Source organism: Microtus ochrogaster, chromosome 10, assembly GCF_000317375.1.
Source record: "Microtus ochrogaster isolate Prairie Vole_2 chromosome 10, MicOch1.0, whole genome shotgun sequence".
In the NCBI taxonomy this organism is placed as follows: domain Eukaryota; kingdom Metazoa; phylum Chordata; class Mammalia; order Rodentia; family Cricetidae; genus Microtus; species Microtus ochrogaster.
In genome coordinates, this window is record NC_022016.1 from 66,309,820 (window position 1) to 66,326,569 (window position 16,750).

Below are 16,750 nucleotides of genomic sequence, written 5' to 3' on the forward strand. Positions count from 1 at the left end.
GCTTGACAGTACAGGCTGGTGTCAGCTTGACAGTACGGGCGGGTGTCGGCTTGACAGTACAGGCGGGTGTCAGCTTGCAGGATTTATGGCTGTATTTGTTTGAAACCTACCCACTGGTGTATCACTCTTTAGATTGCATTAGATGAAAACAATGGTGTTGATATAATCCTGTTTGTCTGCTTTGCCTTAGCCATTCAGTGTTGGAAAACTTCCCCCCTCTGTTTTCTTCCAAAAGTGTTTTTTTTTTCCTACAATTTTAGCTCCTATATTTAGGTCTTTGATCCATTTTGAGTTAATTTTGACCTAGGCTACAAAGGAAGGATCCAGTGTCGTTTTGTGCATGTGACTGTCTGGGTTCTGCAGCTCTGTTGAAGAGACCATCATTTTCCACATTGAGTACTTTTGCTGTCCTGAGAGTCTTTCAATAACATACAAAAGGGTTTATTTCTGGGCTTTTCATCCCATTCTCTTGGTGATTGTTGTATCTTTGTGGTAAGTTTTGATGTATGAAAAATCTTCAATACTATTCTCTTTCAAAGTTGTTTTGGCAACTTAGAAGTAAGCTCAAAATTTTCTATAAATTATAACAGAGAGCACACTTTTATTAAAAGAAATGAACATACTCTTTAGAGACATATCAGACTGACCAAAGAGAAATGGTAGCATTTTACAAACATACCCACCCTCACCCATGAGATGTCTGTTTTTGTTTTTCTTCATTCAGAAATTATTGTCATGGGCTCACTGATCCTCCTAAGAATATAAATACCTACTGTGTACATCTTTTGTAAAGCCATGCAGTTAAAAGTTAAGAATGTGAATAGGTGCCTGTATAGTAAGCAGAACAGCACAGATGGTGGTAAGTCTTTGACTTACTCTGGTCCTGGTGAGAAGGAGTGGTTTGGATTAATTCAGATACAGATTAAGGAAACCAGTATGGACTCTCTTGTCAGTTCATGCAAATGATACAAGTGGATTAAGAGAGGTTCATGGAATGAAAAGAAAGAAGAACAAAGCCTTTAGAATGAAATCATTAAGCTCGGTGCCTCAGATAGCACTAAATATATTAATGGTAATGAGGACCTAAGACCTGGAAGTTTAAGTGACTGTCACTCAATATCACAAAATGTTGTGCTTATGTTTCAAAGTTAAAAAGTACCAAAATGCCACCAACTCCGACCAGTTGTAATCAGCCAAATTTTTATTTAAGCTGCAACAATTCTGGGTTCTCTGGTTGGATTTGGGACTAAGGCCTAACTGAAATGGGAGGGGCACTTTTAAAGGTAAAAGCCACAATTTATTGTTGTGGAAGTGCACTTCCACAGGTGTGAGGGAACATAGCTAGTCTTGCATTCCTGGGATTCCTGGTTTTAACTAACAGCCTCAGGTTGTTCAAAGGGCTGGCTCTCGCTCCTATGAATCAATCATTGATAGGGCTAAACGTTAATAACTTAACGTGTTGAGTCTCCTTTTTATATATGTAGATACACAGTTTATGATACAGGGGCCTACAGTAATGTCCAGAAAGCAACAGGATAGAATTTTAGTTGGCAGATGCATTTGGGGAAAGACATAGACCAAGACAAAAGGGCTTCCCTAGAGGATCCCATTTCTGGATGATCAATAAATAGTTTTCATAACCCTTAGGTCATGGACACATTCTATAGAGATGTGTGACTGGTCTAAGTAACCAGGGACCAGTTTTCCCAAGATAGTTTAGATAGCATAACTATAGTTTAGTAACCCACTACATTCCCACTGGTTTTAGGAGAATGACATAATCTGGGGAGTTTAATTTTAGGGCCTCCAATATCTATAGTGTTTTGTTGTTTTTGTTTTTTGTTTTGTTTGTTTTTTTTTTTTTTTTAGATTGCCTGAGGTCAGGGAATACAAAGAGGTGCAACATCTAAGCATTAGGATGAATCAGTGAAACAGAAAAATAACCTGCTTCAATCAGTTAAAATGTGATGACTATGAAGTAAGCCATTCAATCAGATCATAGTACCTATCTTGAGAAACCCTTTCTGCAAGTTTTATAACCCTCTGATTTTTTTAAATTATTTTTTATTGACTATTTGGGAATCTCACATCGTGTACCCTGATCTTACTCACCTCCGAGTCTTCCCATGTCCACCTCCCCTCCCCCATGGCCTCCTCCTCATCCCTCCTTACCCCTTCCCCAAAAAAAGTACCTTTTGTATTGTCCATATGTTCACTGTAGCATGGTCAGATTGCTAGTGGTCAGCCTTGTAAGGGAGGATGTGTCCTTTTCTACCTGCATCTGCACTGAAGCCATCAGCTGAAGAGAGTTGTATTCTGGCCTAAGCCAGCTCTCCTGCCTCCATGCCACCACCTGTGTCACTAGCACGGTGCTATGGGTCAACAAGGGGCAGGGTCAACTCTCCTTCACACAGGGATATTAGCATGGGTTCAAGCAGCAGCCCAGACCACAGGCATCAGCTTGAAGTTTTGGTGGTAATATGGGCTGTAGACATCAACACAGTCCTTGGCTGTATCAGGACCATGGCCTTCAGCAGCTGCATAGGCTACTACATAGCCTCAACATGGCCTCAGGTAGTTACAGACATCGCTCACATCATCTTAGTGTCCTGAGGCAGCAAAGCCCAAGGACATCACCAAGGCATCAGACAGTGGCACAGACTGCGTGCATCCACATGGATCTCAGGTTTCATCATGGTCTGGAGCAGCAGCATGGACCACCAACACTAACATGGCCTCTGGTGGCATCACAGGCCATGGTATTCCTTCAAGGAGATCCAGTCCAGAAAGTGAACCTTTCCTTATCTTGGGCCTCCGTTGTTGCCCAGAGCCAGGGGCATCCCACAGCCATGTGGCAGGTTTGGGGCTGAGTCTACATCTGCCTAAGCTCCAGGCTGTTATACACCATCCTGCTGACCCTACTGAACAATGATAGCATGTTGATCTTAGCCCTCTCTCGCCTGCCACTGCCTTCAAGTCTCCAGTTCTGCCTCTCAAGAGCGCACACACTGCTCCATTTTTCTAGCGTTCCCACCTCTCTGTCGCATATTTGTTCTCTGTAGTGGTGACCAGGTGGCATTTCAGCCTCTAACTTTTAAACAGGTAATTGTAATAATAAAGGAGCATGGAGTCAGAATGGGTCCTGGTGTGCCAATAGGCACCAAAGGTAACCATTTGTCCCTTCTGCCAGAGAGAAGGGAATTGACTCCATCTGGTAGAGAGGAACTAGTTTCCTTTGTACCTAACATTACTTCCTTTTGTTGAGATAAGGGGTGGCATATTCTCTTCTGTAATTGCTTCTTAAATGAAATTAGAACACCGTCGTCAGAGCCCAGGAAAGCTGGAATGCCAGTTAAAGGCCAGTAGGGGACAGGGGACGTCTGGTTCATTGCCCAGGTTCTGCTGGGCTATCTGCAAAGCAAAGTGGAGGACACTTTGGAGTGATCTGGAATATTGGTCCAAAGCAGATGCTTGAGCTGGTAGGAAAGCCCATCAGAAGTATTTGATTTACATCAGCGTTCAGCAAGTCTAGGGCTCACTAGTTCCAAAGGACCACCTGAGGGTGGCGTGTTTGGAGCTTTGTAGTCTTAGAAATCTGCTGGGGTAGACATAGGGTAGAGACAGAGGTAAAGCTAAGGAGTTAGAGAAAAATTGTCTTCAAAGATAAGGTATGCACTTGAAACTGTGATCCTGTTTGTAGTAATATTTTGTTTGTGTTTTAACAAATACAATTTGCCTAAAGATGAGAGTGCAGAGCTAAGCCACTAGAGGCCAGGCAGTGGTAGCACACACCTTTAATCCCAGGACTCGGCAGACAGAGACAGACGGATTTCTGTTAGTTCAAGTCCACCTAGGGCTACGTGAAATTGGTCCAGTCTGTAAGATCACAAAGCTGATCCCAGCACTAGGGAGGTGGAGACAGGAGTGATATGGCTGGGCAGAGAGAGGAATATAAGGCAGGAGGAGACAGGGGCTCATTGCAGTCTGAAGCAGTCAGTCTGAGGATGCAGTCAAAGGAAGAAGTCTAAAGAGACAGTCTGAGGACAGGATCACCCTTTTGTTCTGAGGATTCTGTAGAGGTAAAATGTCTCTCTGGTGGTTGGCTGCATTGCTTCTCTGAACTCTCAGCTTTCACCCCCTAATATCTGACTCTGGGTTTTTATTAAGAACAGTTAGAATTCATGCTACACCTGGCAGTTGGGGCAGTGGAAGGAGTCCCAATCCTATGGGAAAGAGAGAGCCTACCCTTCTGCTGTATATAAGACACACACCTCAACCTCAAAGACAGATACTACCTCAGAGTAAATGATTAGGAAAAAGTATTCACACACATACGTGCTAGTAATATTAATAATTTTTATCTTATTTCGTGTGTATGGGTATTTTAACTGCATATATGTCTATATACCACATGCATGCCTGAGTCTGCAGAAGCCAGAAGATTTTAGTTTCCCTGCAGCTGGAGTTGCAAGTTAATTTTTAATGAAAAAAGATTTATTTTTTTTTCATGTTATATCCCCATCAAACTTCAGCAAAACTTCAGGCCTCTCCATTCACCCTGATCATCCTTTGTAGTGTCAGTGCCTAGACATTCCCTGTCAGTGTGTCCTTCCATAATCATCAAAGTAGAAAAAGAACAATTAGTTACTGGCCTGGCTTGCCAGGGGAAGAGAAGTGGACACCAAAGGAACATGGGAGCAGCCATGTAACTGTGATCAAGGTACACGAGGGGTTCATGCTCTGCTGTGTTGCTTACTGCTTGTTCTGCCTATACTATTTAAAATAATAACACTTTAAAGCATGTTTTAGCCATTGTACCCATATAAATGGGCAATGTAAATACGATGCTCAGGGAGACTGCAGTTGGTAGAGCGAACAAGCTTGGAACTGTGTGTGTCTTTCCCTTAGGATGTTTATGGAATGGATTTAAGAGAAAACTGTGGACCTATAGCAGTTTCCCCAAGGTAGTCTATGAGAGAAGATGGCATCTGTGTCTCTGGGGCTCTGGTGGGACTCTTAGTACAATAGTTACGAGAAGAAGTTCTAACTAGAACATGGTTTTTAATCACCCCTCTTGTGATTTAGTAACTCAGTGGGTTGCTTTAGCTGCATGTAAAATAAAGAGAAGATGAAGAAAATTGTAACTACAACATGAAGGCATTCTGGATTAAAGGGTATAGTAAACACTCAGATGCTATTTCTGCTGACCGTGTTTTCCAAGTTGGTAGCAATGCCTGTTATTCCAACACCCAAGAGGCTAAGGCAGAAAAATTTAGAGTTTAAGGCCAGACTGATCACATAGTGAGTTCTGAGCCCTCATAAGCTATGTAATGAGAACTTGTCTTTAAAATGATAGATAGATAGATAGATAGATAGATAGATAGATAGATAGATAGATAGATAGATAGATAGATATCACAGTTTTCTTTTTGTATATTTTGCATCACTACAGATTCGGTGGCTCACAGCACCCCTCCTGCTGGCCAGGTTCTGAGATCTAGCAGAGGAGGTAGGCTTTCTGATAACAAGGCAGAAATCAGGGGTTAGAGAATCTTGAGTGTGTGGCCTGTGAGGGAAATTCTCTTGTGAGGTCCTTCTTATTAAAGTTGTTTCCTTAGTGGCTCAGTTTGGGGTGTGCCCAGTCCCTCCTCCTCATCAGACAGCCCCCTCAATTCTGAGATCAAGGTGTTCCAGTCCCTCATCAGACAGCCCCCTGTATCCTCAACCATGAGCTCAAGGTGTTCCAGGAAGAATTTTCTTCAGGCTAGAATTCACGGAATGATCAGATTAAGAGGTCAGGGCACTGCATTTCTGAGACGTGATGGTTCTCTATTTGAAGGGTTCTCATGATTAGTTCAGGAACAGTCAGGTAGTCTCCCTTTATCCTGAAGTCAGCTGTGTCACATGACATAAACTGATCCGTCTTCACTGTTGGCTGTGTGTCCAAGGGGAGGAAATCTCAGAGGTCTTCTTAGAATTCTGCTGAATCCATACTGCGTGGTTTTCACCAGCGCCGATGTATCTCTGTGGGCATGATGAGAGTGTGGTGCTTGTATTTGCTTGTGCTGCTCTAGCTCTGCATGTGAGCATACAGTACACGTATATACACCACACATGCGTCATGTCACCTTACTCCCCACTCCCCCACACAGAGTGATATTCTCTACCCTGTTGCCTTAAGACAGGGTTTTCAATAAACCAGAAGCTTGCTTTGAGCTATGCTGGCTGGCTGGCCAGTAAACTCTGCTCCTCAATGTTCCTCAATGTTAGGGTTACAGGCATGCGCAGCCATACCCAGCTTTTTGTGTGACTGCTGGGGATTTGAACTCAGGCCTTTATGCTTGTAGAGCAGCAAGTACTCTAACCCTCTGAGCTGTCTTCCCAGCCCCATGAATGTATTATTTTTTTAACAGAAGGGAATTTAAATCAGGATCCAAAATATATTTTGCTATAAATATATTCTACAAATAGGAGACTGAATTAGTAGTGTTCTTAATATCCTATTGAGAAAAGCTAAACTGACAACCCCAGGGTAATAATTCGACAATTGTAATTTTCTGTTTGTTTGCAGTGTTCCTCGCTAATTGCTGATATCAAGTCGGCAATCATGTTTTATTCATTTTTATATTCATATTGTAAACATGTGTCAAATATATGTACATATTCAAAATAAAATGAGCGTTATCATTGAGCTTCAACCAATTAAACTCTAACCAGCTTAAATTAAAAGGAAAACGGGCTTGGGGTGTAGCTCTGTTAGTAAAGTCCTTGCCTAGCATGCACAAAGCCCTGGATTCTGTCCCAGGACTTTATAAACTGGTGGTCCTAATGCAGCAGGGCATCTTAGAGATGTCCACACAGAGGCATTGGTGAGCCCTGTAATAACTGGAGGATTGTCTTTGGTAGTGTCTTGACACACTACTGAGCTCTGTGTATCTGCTCTAAAATTTGAGGCTCTGGGATCTGGTTGCTCCATACACTCAATGAGGCAGGCTGTTTGTGTTATCTAGTGTGGATATGATGTGCCTTCCAGGTGCTGCCTGTGAGCTGGACATACACCATGGAATGTCCTTCATGTGGAGAAGTGACTGCAAGCAGTGTGTTGTGATTGACTGATGGAAGCAAGTTAGAAAGCACAGGACTTAGCTTAATCACACTGCCCTCCATTTCGTCCTTTCTAAGGTCACTCATGCTGTAGGCATTGTAGTGTGCATACTCTCTTGCTAAGTGGTCTGCTGTCAGCTGGGATTTCAAAGAAATAAGATGCTGTCCCTATGTTTGTAGTAGGAGAAAGAACAGCTCAAGCAGCTGTCATAGGGCACAGCAGGTACAGAGATGGGACATTTCCTGCCCATTAGCCCTGGTCTCAGTTACCCAGCTGTTAATCAGTGTCTACAAATATTAACATTTGCCTTAGCTCTTTAAAATGATAGCCTATTCACATAACTATCTTGTTATTGTTCTATGTTGTGTTAATTTCTCTGTCTGAAACCATCCTAGAGATCCTTGTGTCCTAGTTCCCTTTAACTATCATTTTGACACAACTAGAGTCATCTAAGAAGAGAATCTCAATTGTCTTAGTTCTTAATTGATAGTCCACTGTGGGCAGCACCATCTCTTGTGGTCCTGAGCTTCCTAAGAAAGTTAGCTAACCATGAGCCAGCAAACAGTATTTCTCCATGATTTCTGCTTCAAATTTCTGCTCGAGTTCCTGCCCTGACTCCCTAAATGATGGGCTGTGTTGTTAATTGTAAGCCAAATAAATCCTTCCTCCCATAATTTCTTTTGGTCAGAGTGTTTTTATCATAGCAGCACACAGGAAACTAGAACACTGTGCATATGAAAACAGAGTATCAGTAGGGTCCATTACTTTGGTCTTAGGCATCCAATAGATGTGTTCGAACACAGTCCCCAGGGGTTGGGGTCACTGCAGTACACACAGGGAAATGTACCCTGGAATAACTCTCATCTGTGATGGAACTTCATTGTCTTCTCTCTCTATTGGCGCTTAGGATAATTATAAAATACAAACACCTGCAACTCCACGTGGTATCTCATATGGGTGCCTCAGACACTTTCACCATTGTTTAAAAGTTTGATTATGGGGGCTGGAGAGATGGCTCAGTGGTTAAGAGGATTGCCTGCTCTTCCAAAGGTCCTGAGTTCAATTCCCAGCAACCACATGGGGGCTCACAACCATCTGTAATGAGGTTTGGTGCCCTCTTCTGACCTTCAGGCATATAAACAGACAGAACACTGTATACATAATAAATAAATATTTAAAAAAAAGAGAGAGAATTTGTCTGAAAAACCATTTAAAAAAATAAAAATTTGATTATAAAGCAAACAGATTTGGTTCTTTAGGAGAATCTTCAGACTGTTGAGGGCTTGAAGTCTCCACAGATGTCACCTGGTCCACTGCTTGCTTGCAGTGCCAATCCTTTTCTTCCATTTTTCTTCTCCTGTGTCTTCCCTCTTTGAAGCCACTATGATGCCACTCTCTACAACTTGATGGGGGCTGTGTGAACTCACTACTGAGTGGGTTATAAAAGACTATGAATTGTAACTTATTCTGTCCATTAAGAATACTTGTAGGTTTTCTACTATGTGAGGTTAAAAAAATTAGTGGACTTTAATGACATTGAAGTCATACAAATTTGTAGGAAATTATTAAATTTTAAGGAGATAGCTTACCTGATTTAAGCTGTCCTGAGACAATTAATCATGACCTCAAAATATATGTGCAGCCATGTTTTCAATGCTTGTAGTCTTTGAGAGAGAAAGGGAAAGTCGTCTACTTAGTTACTTCCTAGTGCTCCCTGCCCTGTGAACGCCACATCTGGAGCAGGTGTGTCCCAATTGCTTTTTGCTCACAGGTCCATTCAGTGGGGAAAACTGAATGGGAAGGGCAGTTACCATTGGGAAAATCCATTACTTACTCCATGTTAGCTGACTGCTTTTTTTTGTGTGTGAGCAACTACTGAATACTGGATTGTACTCCTGTAATTGTAGTCTTCTACATACATACATAATTGTGGTATGTTCACGGCATCAGTACTGCTATCAGAAAAAAAACCAAATTCTCCATGTTCTATAGCACTTTATAGTTCTAGATTTTCTCACACTTGTTTTGATTTAGTTCAAGTACTGGGCAATCCAAAAAAAGGGACAAACTGAGAAATGATATTTATACTTTACTTTTTAAAAATGTGTGTACATGTTTATGTATACATATATGTATACCGGTGTCTGTGCATGCAGTCGGAGGCAAGAGGTCAGTGTTGAGAGTTTCGTCTCTCAGTCTCCACTTTATTTCTTTGAGATAGGGTCTCTCATTGAACCTGGAACTTGCTAATTCTTCTAGGCTGGCTAGCCATGGCGCTCCAGGTATCACCTGTCCCCACCTTCCCAGCAGATTACAGGCACAAGCTTTTACTTAGATACTGGGGACCCAAACTCAGGTCCTCAGGCTTGTGTGGCAAGCACTTTACCAACTTAGCCATCTCCTCAACCCCTTTATCTCCTTATACTCAGCCTCATTTCCCAAAGAATATTCTCCAGCTTAGGATTCGGATAGTTCAGTCTGCTTCCATTAACAGTCTAGAAACAAAGACTTTGAGAAGTGATTCCTCAAATCCCCACAGCTAGAGGTAGGTTGCTCCCAGGAGTAACACAGTAGACTGCCTCTTCAATGTAAAAGAAGCTATAGGATGATTTAAAGCCAGAAGAGAAGTATAACACCATGTAAGAAAGATTAAAGTTCATGGTCAGGGGGGCTGGAGAGATGGCTCAATGGTTAAGAGCATTGCCTGCTCTTCCAAAGGTCCTGAGTTCAATTCCCAGCAACCACATGAGGGCTCACAACCATCTGGAATGAGGTCTGGTGCCCTCTTCTGGCCTGCAGGCATACACACAGACAGAATATTGTATACATAATAAATAAATAAATAAATATTTAAATTAAAAAAAGAAAAAAAAGTTCATGGTCAGAACAGAAGATGATAACAAAGAGGGGAGGCAAGGGTGGTGATTAGTATAGTCAGGCTTATCGATTAAAACCACCATAACTTTGCTGGGTGAAGAATGAACTTCAGTGAAGATGCTAAGAAACATAAGACAGGAAATCAAAAAAAAATCTTTCTTCGGTCGGGGTGAAAAATGGTGGTGGCCAGCACATAGGGTAGGCTGGGGGGCAGTGAAGAGATTAAAGATGTATTTTGAATATAGAGTCACAGGACTTGTTCATGGCATGGAAGTGGCACTGAGAGATGAGTTTTTTCTAGAAAGATTCAGCGCACCACCTGTGTTCATGCAAGTGATCCTAATTAAATGCAGCTGGACACACACAGGTAGGTGTGAAAGTAGGAAAGGGGCTTACAGGGAGGAAGAGCAGGTTCAGTGGTAAGGAAGGGATGAGAGAATTGTGGGGGCCGATATGATCAACGTGTACTGGCAGACCAAATTTTCAAAGGCTCTTAGTTCCTGGTTAAACAGGAATGCAAGTCTTTGTGAGCACTCAGGTGAGAATCAGCTACAGAGAGTTCTGGAGACTGAGAGGAAGACTGAGCTCTGTTTTTCTCGCGATGCTTGTCAGACATGCGGTAGAGACCCTTGGAGTGGGGAGTTAGACAATGTGCAGATGGTGAGCTCAGGAGGAGACCCCAGCCAGATATGTCAGTGGAATAAAGGCAAACGTGGCCCTTGTGAGAGGAGCCCGTCATCTTGTTGAGGTTATTGAATGATACTGAGAAGTATGGATAGGTTTTATAAATTGGCTAAAAACAGGCCTTTCAAGGACGTAGGGACATGACTATGACTGAAGTCTGAAGTAGGAATGACATGGACCAGTGGACTTGTTACCCAGCTGCCAAGTCAGGTAAATCACCTTTCTATGTGGAGAGACATATGGGGCCTTATGTTTGTTTATTTTTCCCTTATTACTGCTAAGATCGAACTCAGGCCCTCGCATGTGGTTACAAATGTTCTAGCACTGAACTACATGACCAGCTTTCACATGTTAAGCACATTACTTAACATATTATGTTATTTTTAGTCACATAATATTTGATAATATTTGTGAGTTTTCATGCTTTTATTTGTGAAAGATAAAGCTTCACATAAGTAAATCCTAGCTTAATTACATTGATCCCACATGATGGGTGAATAATGGATGACAGTCATTATCCCCCACAAGGCACTGCCTACTGTCTGCTGGAAGCACAGAAATGAGCCACGCGATCAGAACTGGCATTTTAGCCATGGCTGTGCTCCTGTCCCCATCTGATTAGATGCTAGCTCCTCCCTGCTCTGCTCATTTGAGGTGGCAGGCAGCATTCACATAACCACAAGGCATCATCTTCCCAGAGCTCCTCTCTCCCCATCCATCACTGCTCCTCACAGTCTGCCATGCAGGGCCTCTATAGATAGCTTGACATTCTTCATTTGCAGAACAAAGTTTGAAGACAAGTGAGGGGGCTGGGAATCCCTCCAGTCCAAAGAACACAGCACTGTGAACATGAGTGGGACCTAGAGGCGGTGCCCAGCGTTTGAAAATCTGACATTTTCCAAAATTATCTCCTTCAGCATCAGATGCCCTGATTTACTGACTCCTGGCATTCCCGTTCTTCTTCATTAGTAATTGTATCCGGGTATCTCTCAAGCGCAACACCTGTCTTTGTGTAAGAGCTTTGCGTGTCGATCTCTCCATACACATGTTTAATTCTGTGGTGTTATGCACACATTAACTGAGAACTAAGGAAGTATTTGTAATTTGAGAAGAAACTTAACCTTTTCAAGTACTGATTCTTCTCCTTGGTGATTTCACAGAAACGAAGACGCAGTCCATCAGATGGCTGTCACTCCCTTCCTGGTACCATCAAGCTCCCCATCACCTGTTGAGGTAAGGTTGTTTGGGAAAACGTACTCAGTATGTTTTGTCATTTCCATAGAACCTTACTTTTTTAATTTTAGTTACATAATATCTGATAACTAGCAAATTTCCATGTCTAAGATAAAAAGAATTTGAGGTAAACAAAATATAAGGTATAAAGCAGTGTTAAATGTATTAGAATCAACTCACTGATTTTACCTCTTCAGAGTTACAAAGTTCCTCAGATCTATCGGATGGTCTAGCAGTGGCTATTTATATATTGAAAACAGAGAATCCTGCAGCTAATCAATCCACAAAGCTGGAAACCTCAGAATAAGGGGGGCTACCGTGTAGTCCCAGGCCTTGACAGAAGCTGCTGGACTCTGCTGTCCTCAGGGCACCACAGCAGTGAGAGACACTTGTCAGGAAGAAAGGCACTTGTGCCTGTGGGCTGGTGTCTTCCTCTTCCTTCTGCACACTAGTCTCATGGACAGCTACTGACTTCCCCCTCAGTTTCTCCTCCACAGGTCCATTGTCTTTAGACATCCTTACACACACACACACACACACACACACACACACACACACACACACACACACACCCTGAGGTGTGCTTTACTAGCCCCCACTCTGAATCCAGTCGAGGGCAACCAGCATTGAATCAGATGCAATTCCACTTTTGATTTTTATCTGTTTTGACTGGCTATTGTCGTACACATTTGTAGCAATAAACATTGTTTCAATCATGATTTCATCAGCCTTGCAAACATTAAGGTTTTGCTTTGTTTGTTTTTTTTAACTTTAAGACCTCAAAGGGTCTAGAGATGGAGTAGTAGAATCCATGCCTGGCACTCCCTGAGTTCCGTGCCTAGCACCAAGAGATTGGCAGGACAATGGAGAGGAAAGACATGGAATAGATAGTAGACATGGTGTTAGAGGGACAGTCCCATAGCCAAGCTACCAATTCAGGTCCTGCAACTGTGCATGAGCATAAGCCTTGAGGAGTACAATAACCCTTTGACCCACATTTAGTTTTTGGAAGAATAATGACAATAGCTTCTGTTTTGTTACTAATATTAAGTAATTAATGTACAGACTATGTTCTAAGACACCACCCTTCCCCCCAGAAGATGACTGAGACCACAGGTTGTTATTCCAAGCTGTATAAAAGCACAGTGGTTTCATTTGTCTCCTGCCGTCTGGAATGGCTGTGAATATCAACCACATGGCTTCTTTAGTATGTCCCTGGCCAGCTGATGTCTCCAGCTTCCTGCTCGGGACGGCACTTGACAGGTGATCAAGGATGCTGCTAACTGTGTCAGGCCCTGTCTGGCTACTTCCGGTATTCCTTTCACGACAGACTGAGAGGCAGTGTTGTTATTTTCAGCCTTGAGAAGAGACACAGGGGCTGTATCATATACCCATGGGCCCATGCCCAGACGTGCCAGTCAGTTCAGTCTGTGCAGACTTGGCCATGACCACCGAGCCCCGTGCATTTATCATAGAGTACCTCAGTACAGCTGATACCTCAAAGCAACATTCAGCACAGATGAACTGTTTTATTTATTTGAACTTTAACTTAGTCTTTATAGTATAAACTAGCTGTCTCAATTCACTTTAAACATAAATGTGCTAATCACAAAATGGTTAGTCATTATTGAAAAAGAATTTAGTCACTTGTATAAAAGATTTTTTTTATGTCTTAATCTTGCTGAATTAGTAATTAGCCATAAAAAGAGTAGCTTGGTGTCATTCAAAGGAGCATCATTGTCTTATGAGCATTTAGAAGACTGATTTTGCCCTTTTTTTTCTTTTGAGGCATGGTCTCACTCTGTAGTCTTAGCTAGCCTAGAACTCATCTATACAGAACAATCTGGAGGCTGGTCTCAAACTCAGAGATCTGCCTGCCTCAGCCTCCTGAGTGCTGGGATTAAAGGTGAGCACACTGGCCTGATTTTGCTTTTTAAATAAAGCGGACTGCTAATATTTATGAGGCATAGATGACGCCACTTGTAACTTTCAAGCTCCTCGTCACAGCAGCTGCGTCAGTTGTAGCATGCCATCGTAAAAATATGAGTTTCCTTTAAAAGAGTGAGGCTCTGGAATTTCTGTACAGTGTTGTTGCTTGAAGTATATCCTTCAGGGCTCTTAGCTCTCTCCCCGATGGCTCTGGTGATATTTTACTTTGAACACCTGGCTTGTTTCACTTAACAAAGTTCTCCATGTTTACCTATCACTGGTTGGTACTGGTTTGTAAATTAGCACAGTTTGTTATAAGATTCGTTTCCGTATCCAGCCATCCACTGACAAATGCTTGGTCGTGGGGATCTTGGTGCAGTGAGTGTAAGTGTGTACCTCATTTCTTATTATGCTGCCAGGTGTGGCAGCACATATTGCCAACAATGGAGGCCGAGGTGAGGGAAGAGAACCATGAGCCCAGCCAGTCTGGGTTACATGACGAGACTCTGTGTGCTTAAAAATGGTTTTGTAGAACATGAAAATAGTACAAACTAAGACACAGCAGAAGATAAAGAAAGTGTAGCAGTTGGGAGAGGAAGAGCGGGGTGTGAAATCAAATAATAGAATATGTTGGAAAATAAACTGAGGTTACATGGGAGACTTGAATCCTAAACTCCAGAAGGCTGTGACATGCTGTAGGCACTTGGAGCTGTTAGAAACATCTTGAACAAGAAGACATCCAGCCAGAGCTGTAATTCAGGATTAGCCGAGTGACAAGTGTTAGAGGCGTCCTGAGACTATGTGTAAAGACACTTGCTAAAGGCAATGGTAAATGTGTGAGATGTATAACAGACAACCCGAGTTCAATCCCTGCAGCCACATGGAAACCAAAACAGTTACCATAAGTTTTCTTACTGCCACATGAGGGCATACACACAACAAATAAATAAAGAGGATGTCTTAATTGAGGAGGAAAACCAGTTAAAAAGTCACCGCAGGGGTCTCATAAGAGATGGTGAGGGTTCACGTAGAATGTGGATGTTGGATATTCGTGGCATCCCTCCATAAGGAGTCCTGGATCTTGTAAACATCTTCTACAGGAGGAACTTCTGTCTTGCTTTTGCTCAGAGGTTGTACTTTTCAAATACCACATGGGAGGGAGTGTCCAGTCAGGAAGAGCTGAGGAGATGGTTGCAGAGGAACAGCCATGACTGCCATGTTAGCCCTAGTTGTGCACTGCCATTCTGGAATTCCTGCTCATCTAAAAATGTGGTCATGGTAGTGGTTAGGAAAGGGAAATTCAGGTTGTCTATCTAGCAAACAGGATTTTTTTTTCCCAAAAATATCTGTGAACTTCTGCTGCATTGGGAATTAAAAGCCCTATGTGGTGTTCTGAAAAGTGCACTGGATTTAGGAACACAGTCATAAGGTAGTCTAAACCAACAAACATGGCTCTTATTTTAAAAATAAGAAACAAGCCAGATGTGATGGCGCATGCCTTTAATCCCAGCACTCAGGAGCCAGAGGCAGGCAGATCTCTGTGAGTGGGAGGCAGCAGGCCAGACAGTGCTACATAGTGAGACCCTACCTTTAAATACTGAGAGAGAAACAAACTTTAATTATTCTGGGAGGCATACCTGTTAGGTTTTTAGCTTAGTGACATCTCAAATCAAAGGAAAACAGTTATTTTTATCCATGTGTACTTGTCATATTGATACTGTGCATGAGAAAATGGGAATAACAGCACTAATGTTCATCTGGTGGAAACGTCTTTCTAAACCACCAGAACCTTCTTAGCTTGAACGATGCCCTGCCCTCAAAGCAGTGTTCCTGTGCTCAAGCTTCTTTCTATGCAGTTAGTAAGAAACTGTGCGTAAATCGTATAACTGAGAAAACAAAGTAATATAAAAATAAAGCAGCAAGGTGACAGTATATCCTGCAGTCCTGACACTCAGGAGATAGAGACAGGATTTAAGACCAAGACCAGCCTAGGCTAAGTAGTGAGACTCAGTCTCAAAAGTATTAAATTAGGAGATTGGAGTGAGTGAGTGAAATGTCTGCTGCATAAGGGTGAGGACCTGAGTTTGGGCTTTAGCACAGGCCTGAAAGCTCTGCAGGTAGAATATCTGTCCCCCAGTGCTGGCCAGCCAGTCTAGCTGGCCGGTGAGCCCAGGGTGAGTGCTTGCTCTCCTGGTACATGCTCGTGCATACACACTCACACATTTTTAACTACTGAAAATACATACAATATAATCTGATAATGGTTTCTCCTTCCAGACCCTCTTAGTCATCCAGCTCTATGCCTTTCTCTATTTAGAAAACAAACAGCAAATTTAAAAAAGGATTATAAAAATAGCAAAAAAGCACAGGAAACATGCACACAGATATACACACAAACAAACAAAACGAACCACATAAACAAAAGATTGGGAACCCTACAAGCAAAAGATCAATGAGATAAAAAATGCCCAAACAAATTAATATGAGGCAAAAAAAAGTCTACAAAAATAGCATTGAATTCATTTTGTGTTGCCATCTATGTACATGGGGCCTGCCTTTAAGTGTGGTTTATATATCCAGTGAGACTTTGCTGGAGAAAATTAATTTTTCCTTTGCAAGTGGTTGTCAGTAGGAGATAGCTTCTGGGCTTGTGTCTCCTCTCCCCTCTCAGGGCCAGCAGCCTCTTTGTGCAGGCCTGTGCGTGTTTGTCACAGTCTCTGAGTTCACGTGTGCGTCAGTCCTGTTGTCTGGAGACACTGTGTCCTTGCTGTCATCCCTGCCCTCCGGCTCTTACAGCCTTCTACTTCCTTTTCTTCATACCTCCCTGAGCCCTGAGGGGAAGGGTTTGATGATGACGCCCCACTCAGAGCTGAGTGTTCCCAAGTCCCTCAGTCTCTGCACACTGTCCAGTTGTGGGTCTCC

At 42.5% G+C, this 16,750-nt stretch overlaps 1 protein-coding gene across 3 annotated transcripts in view; it reads left to right on the top strand.

The window, feature by feature from the left end:
- The window catches only part of Patj (PATJ, crumbs cell polarity complex component), a 317,960-nt gene that overhangs the window by 209,705 nt on the left and 91,505 nt on the right, over positions 1-16,750 (top strand). For all 3 annotated transcript variants that reach the window (XM_013348556.2, XM_026782090.1, XM_026782089.1), the window contains one exon: positions 11,827-11,899. In XM_013348556.2, coding sequence (XP_013204010.1) covers positions 11,827-11,899 — 73 coding nt within the window. The remainder of the gene's footprint in view (positions 1-11,826; positions 11,900-16,750) is intronic.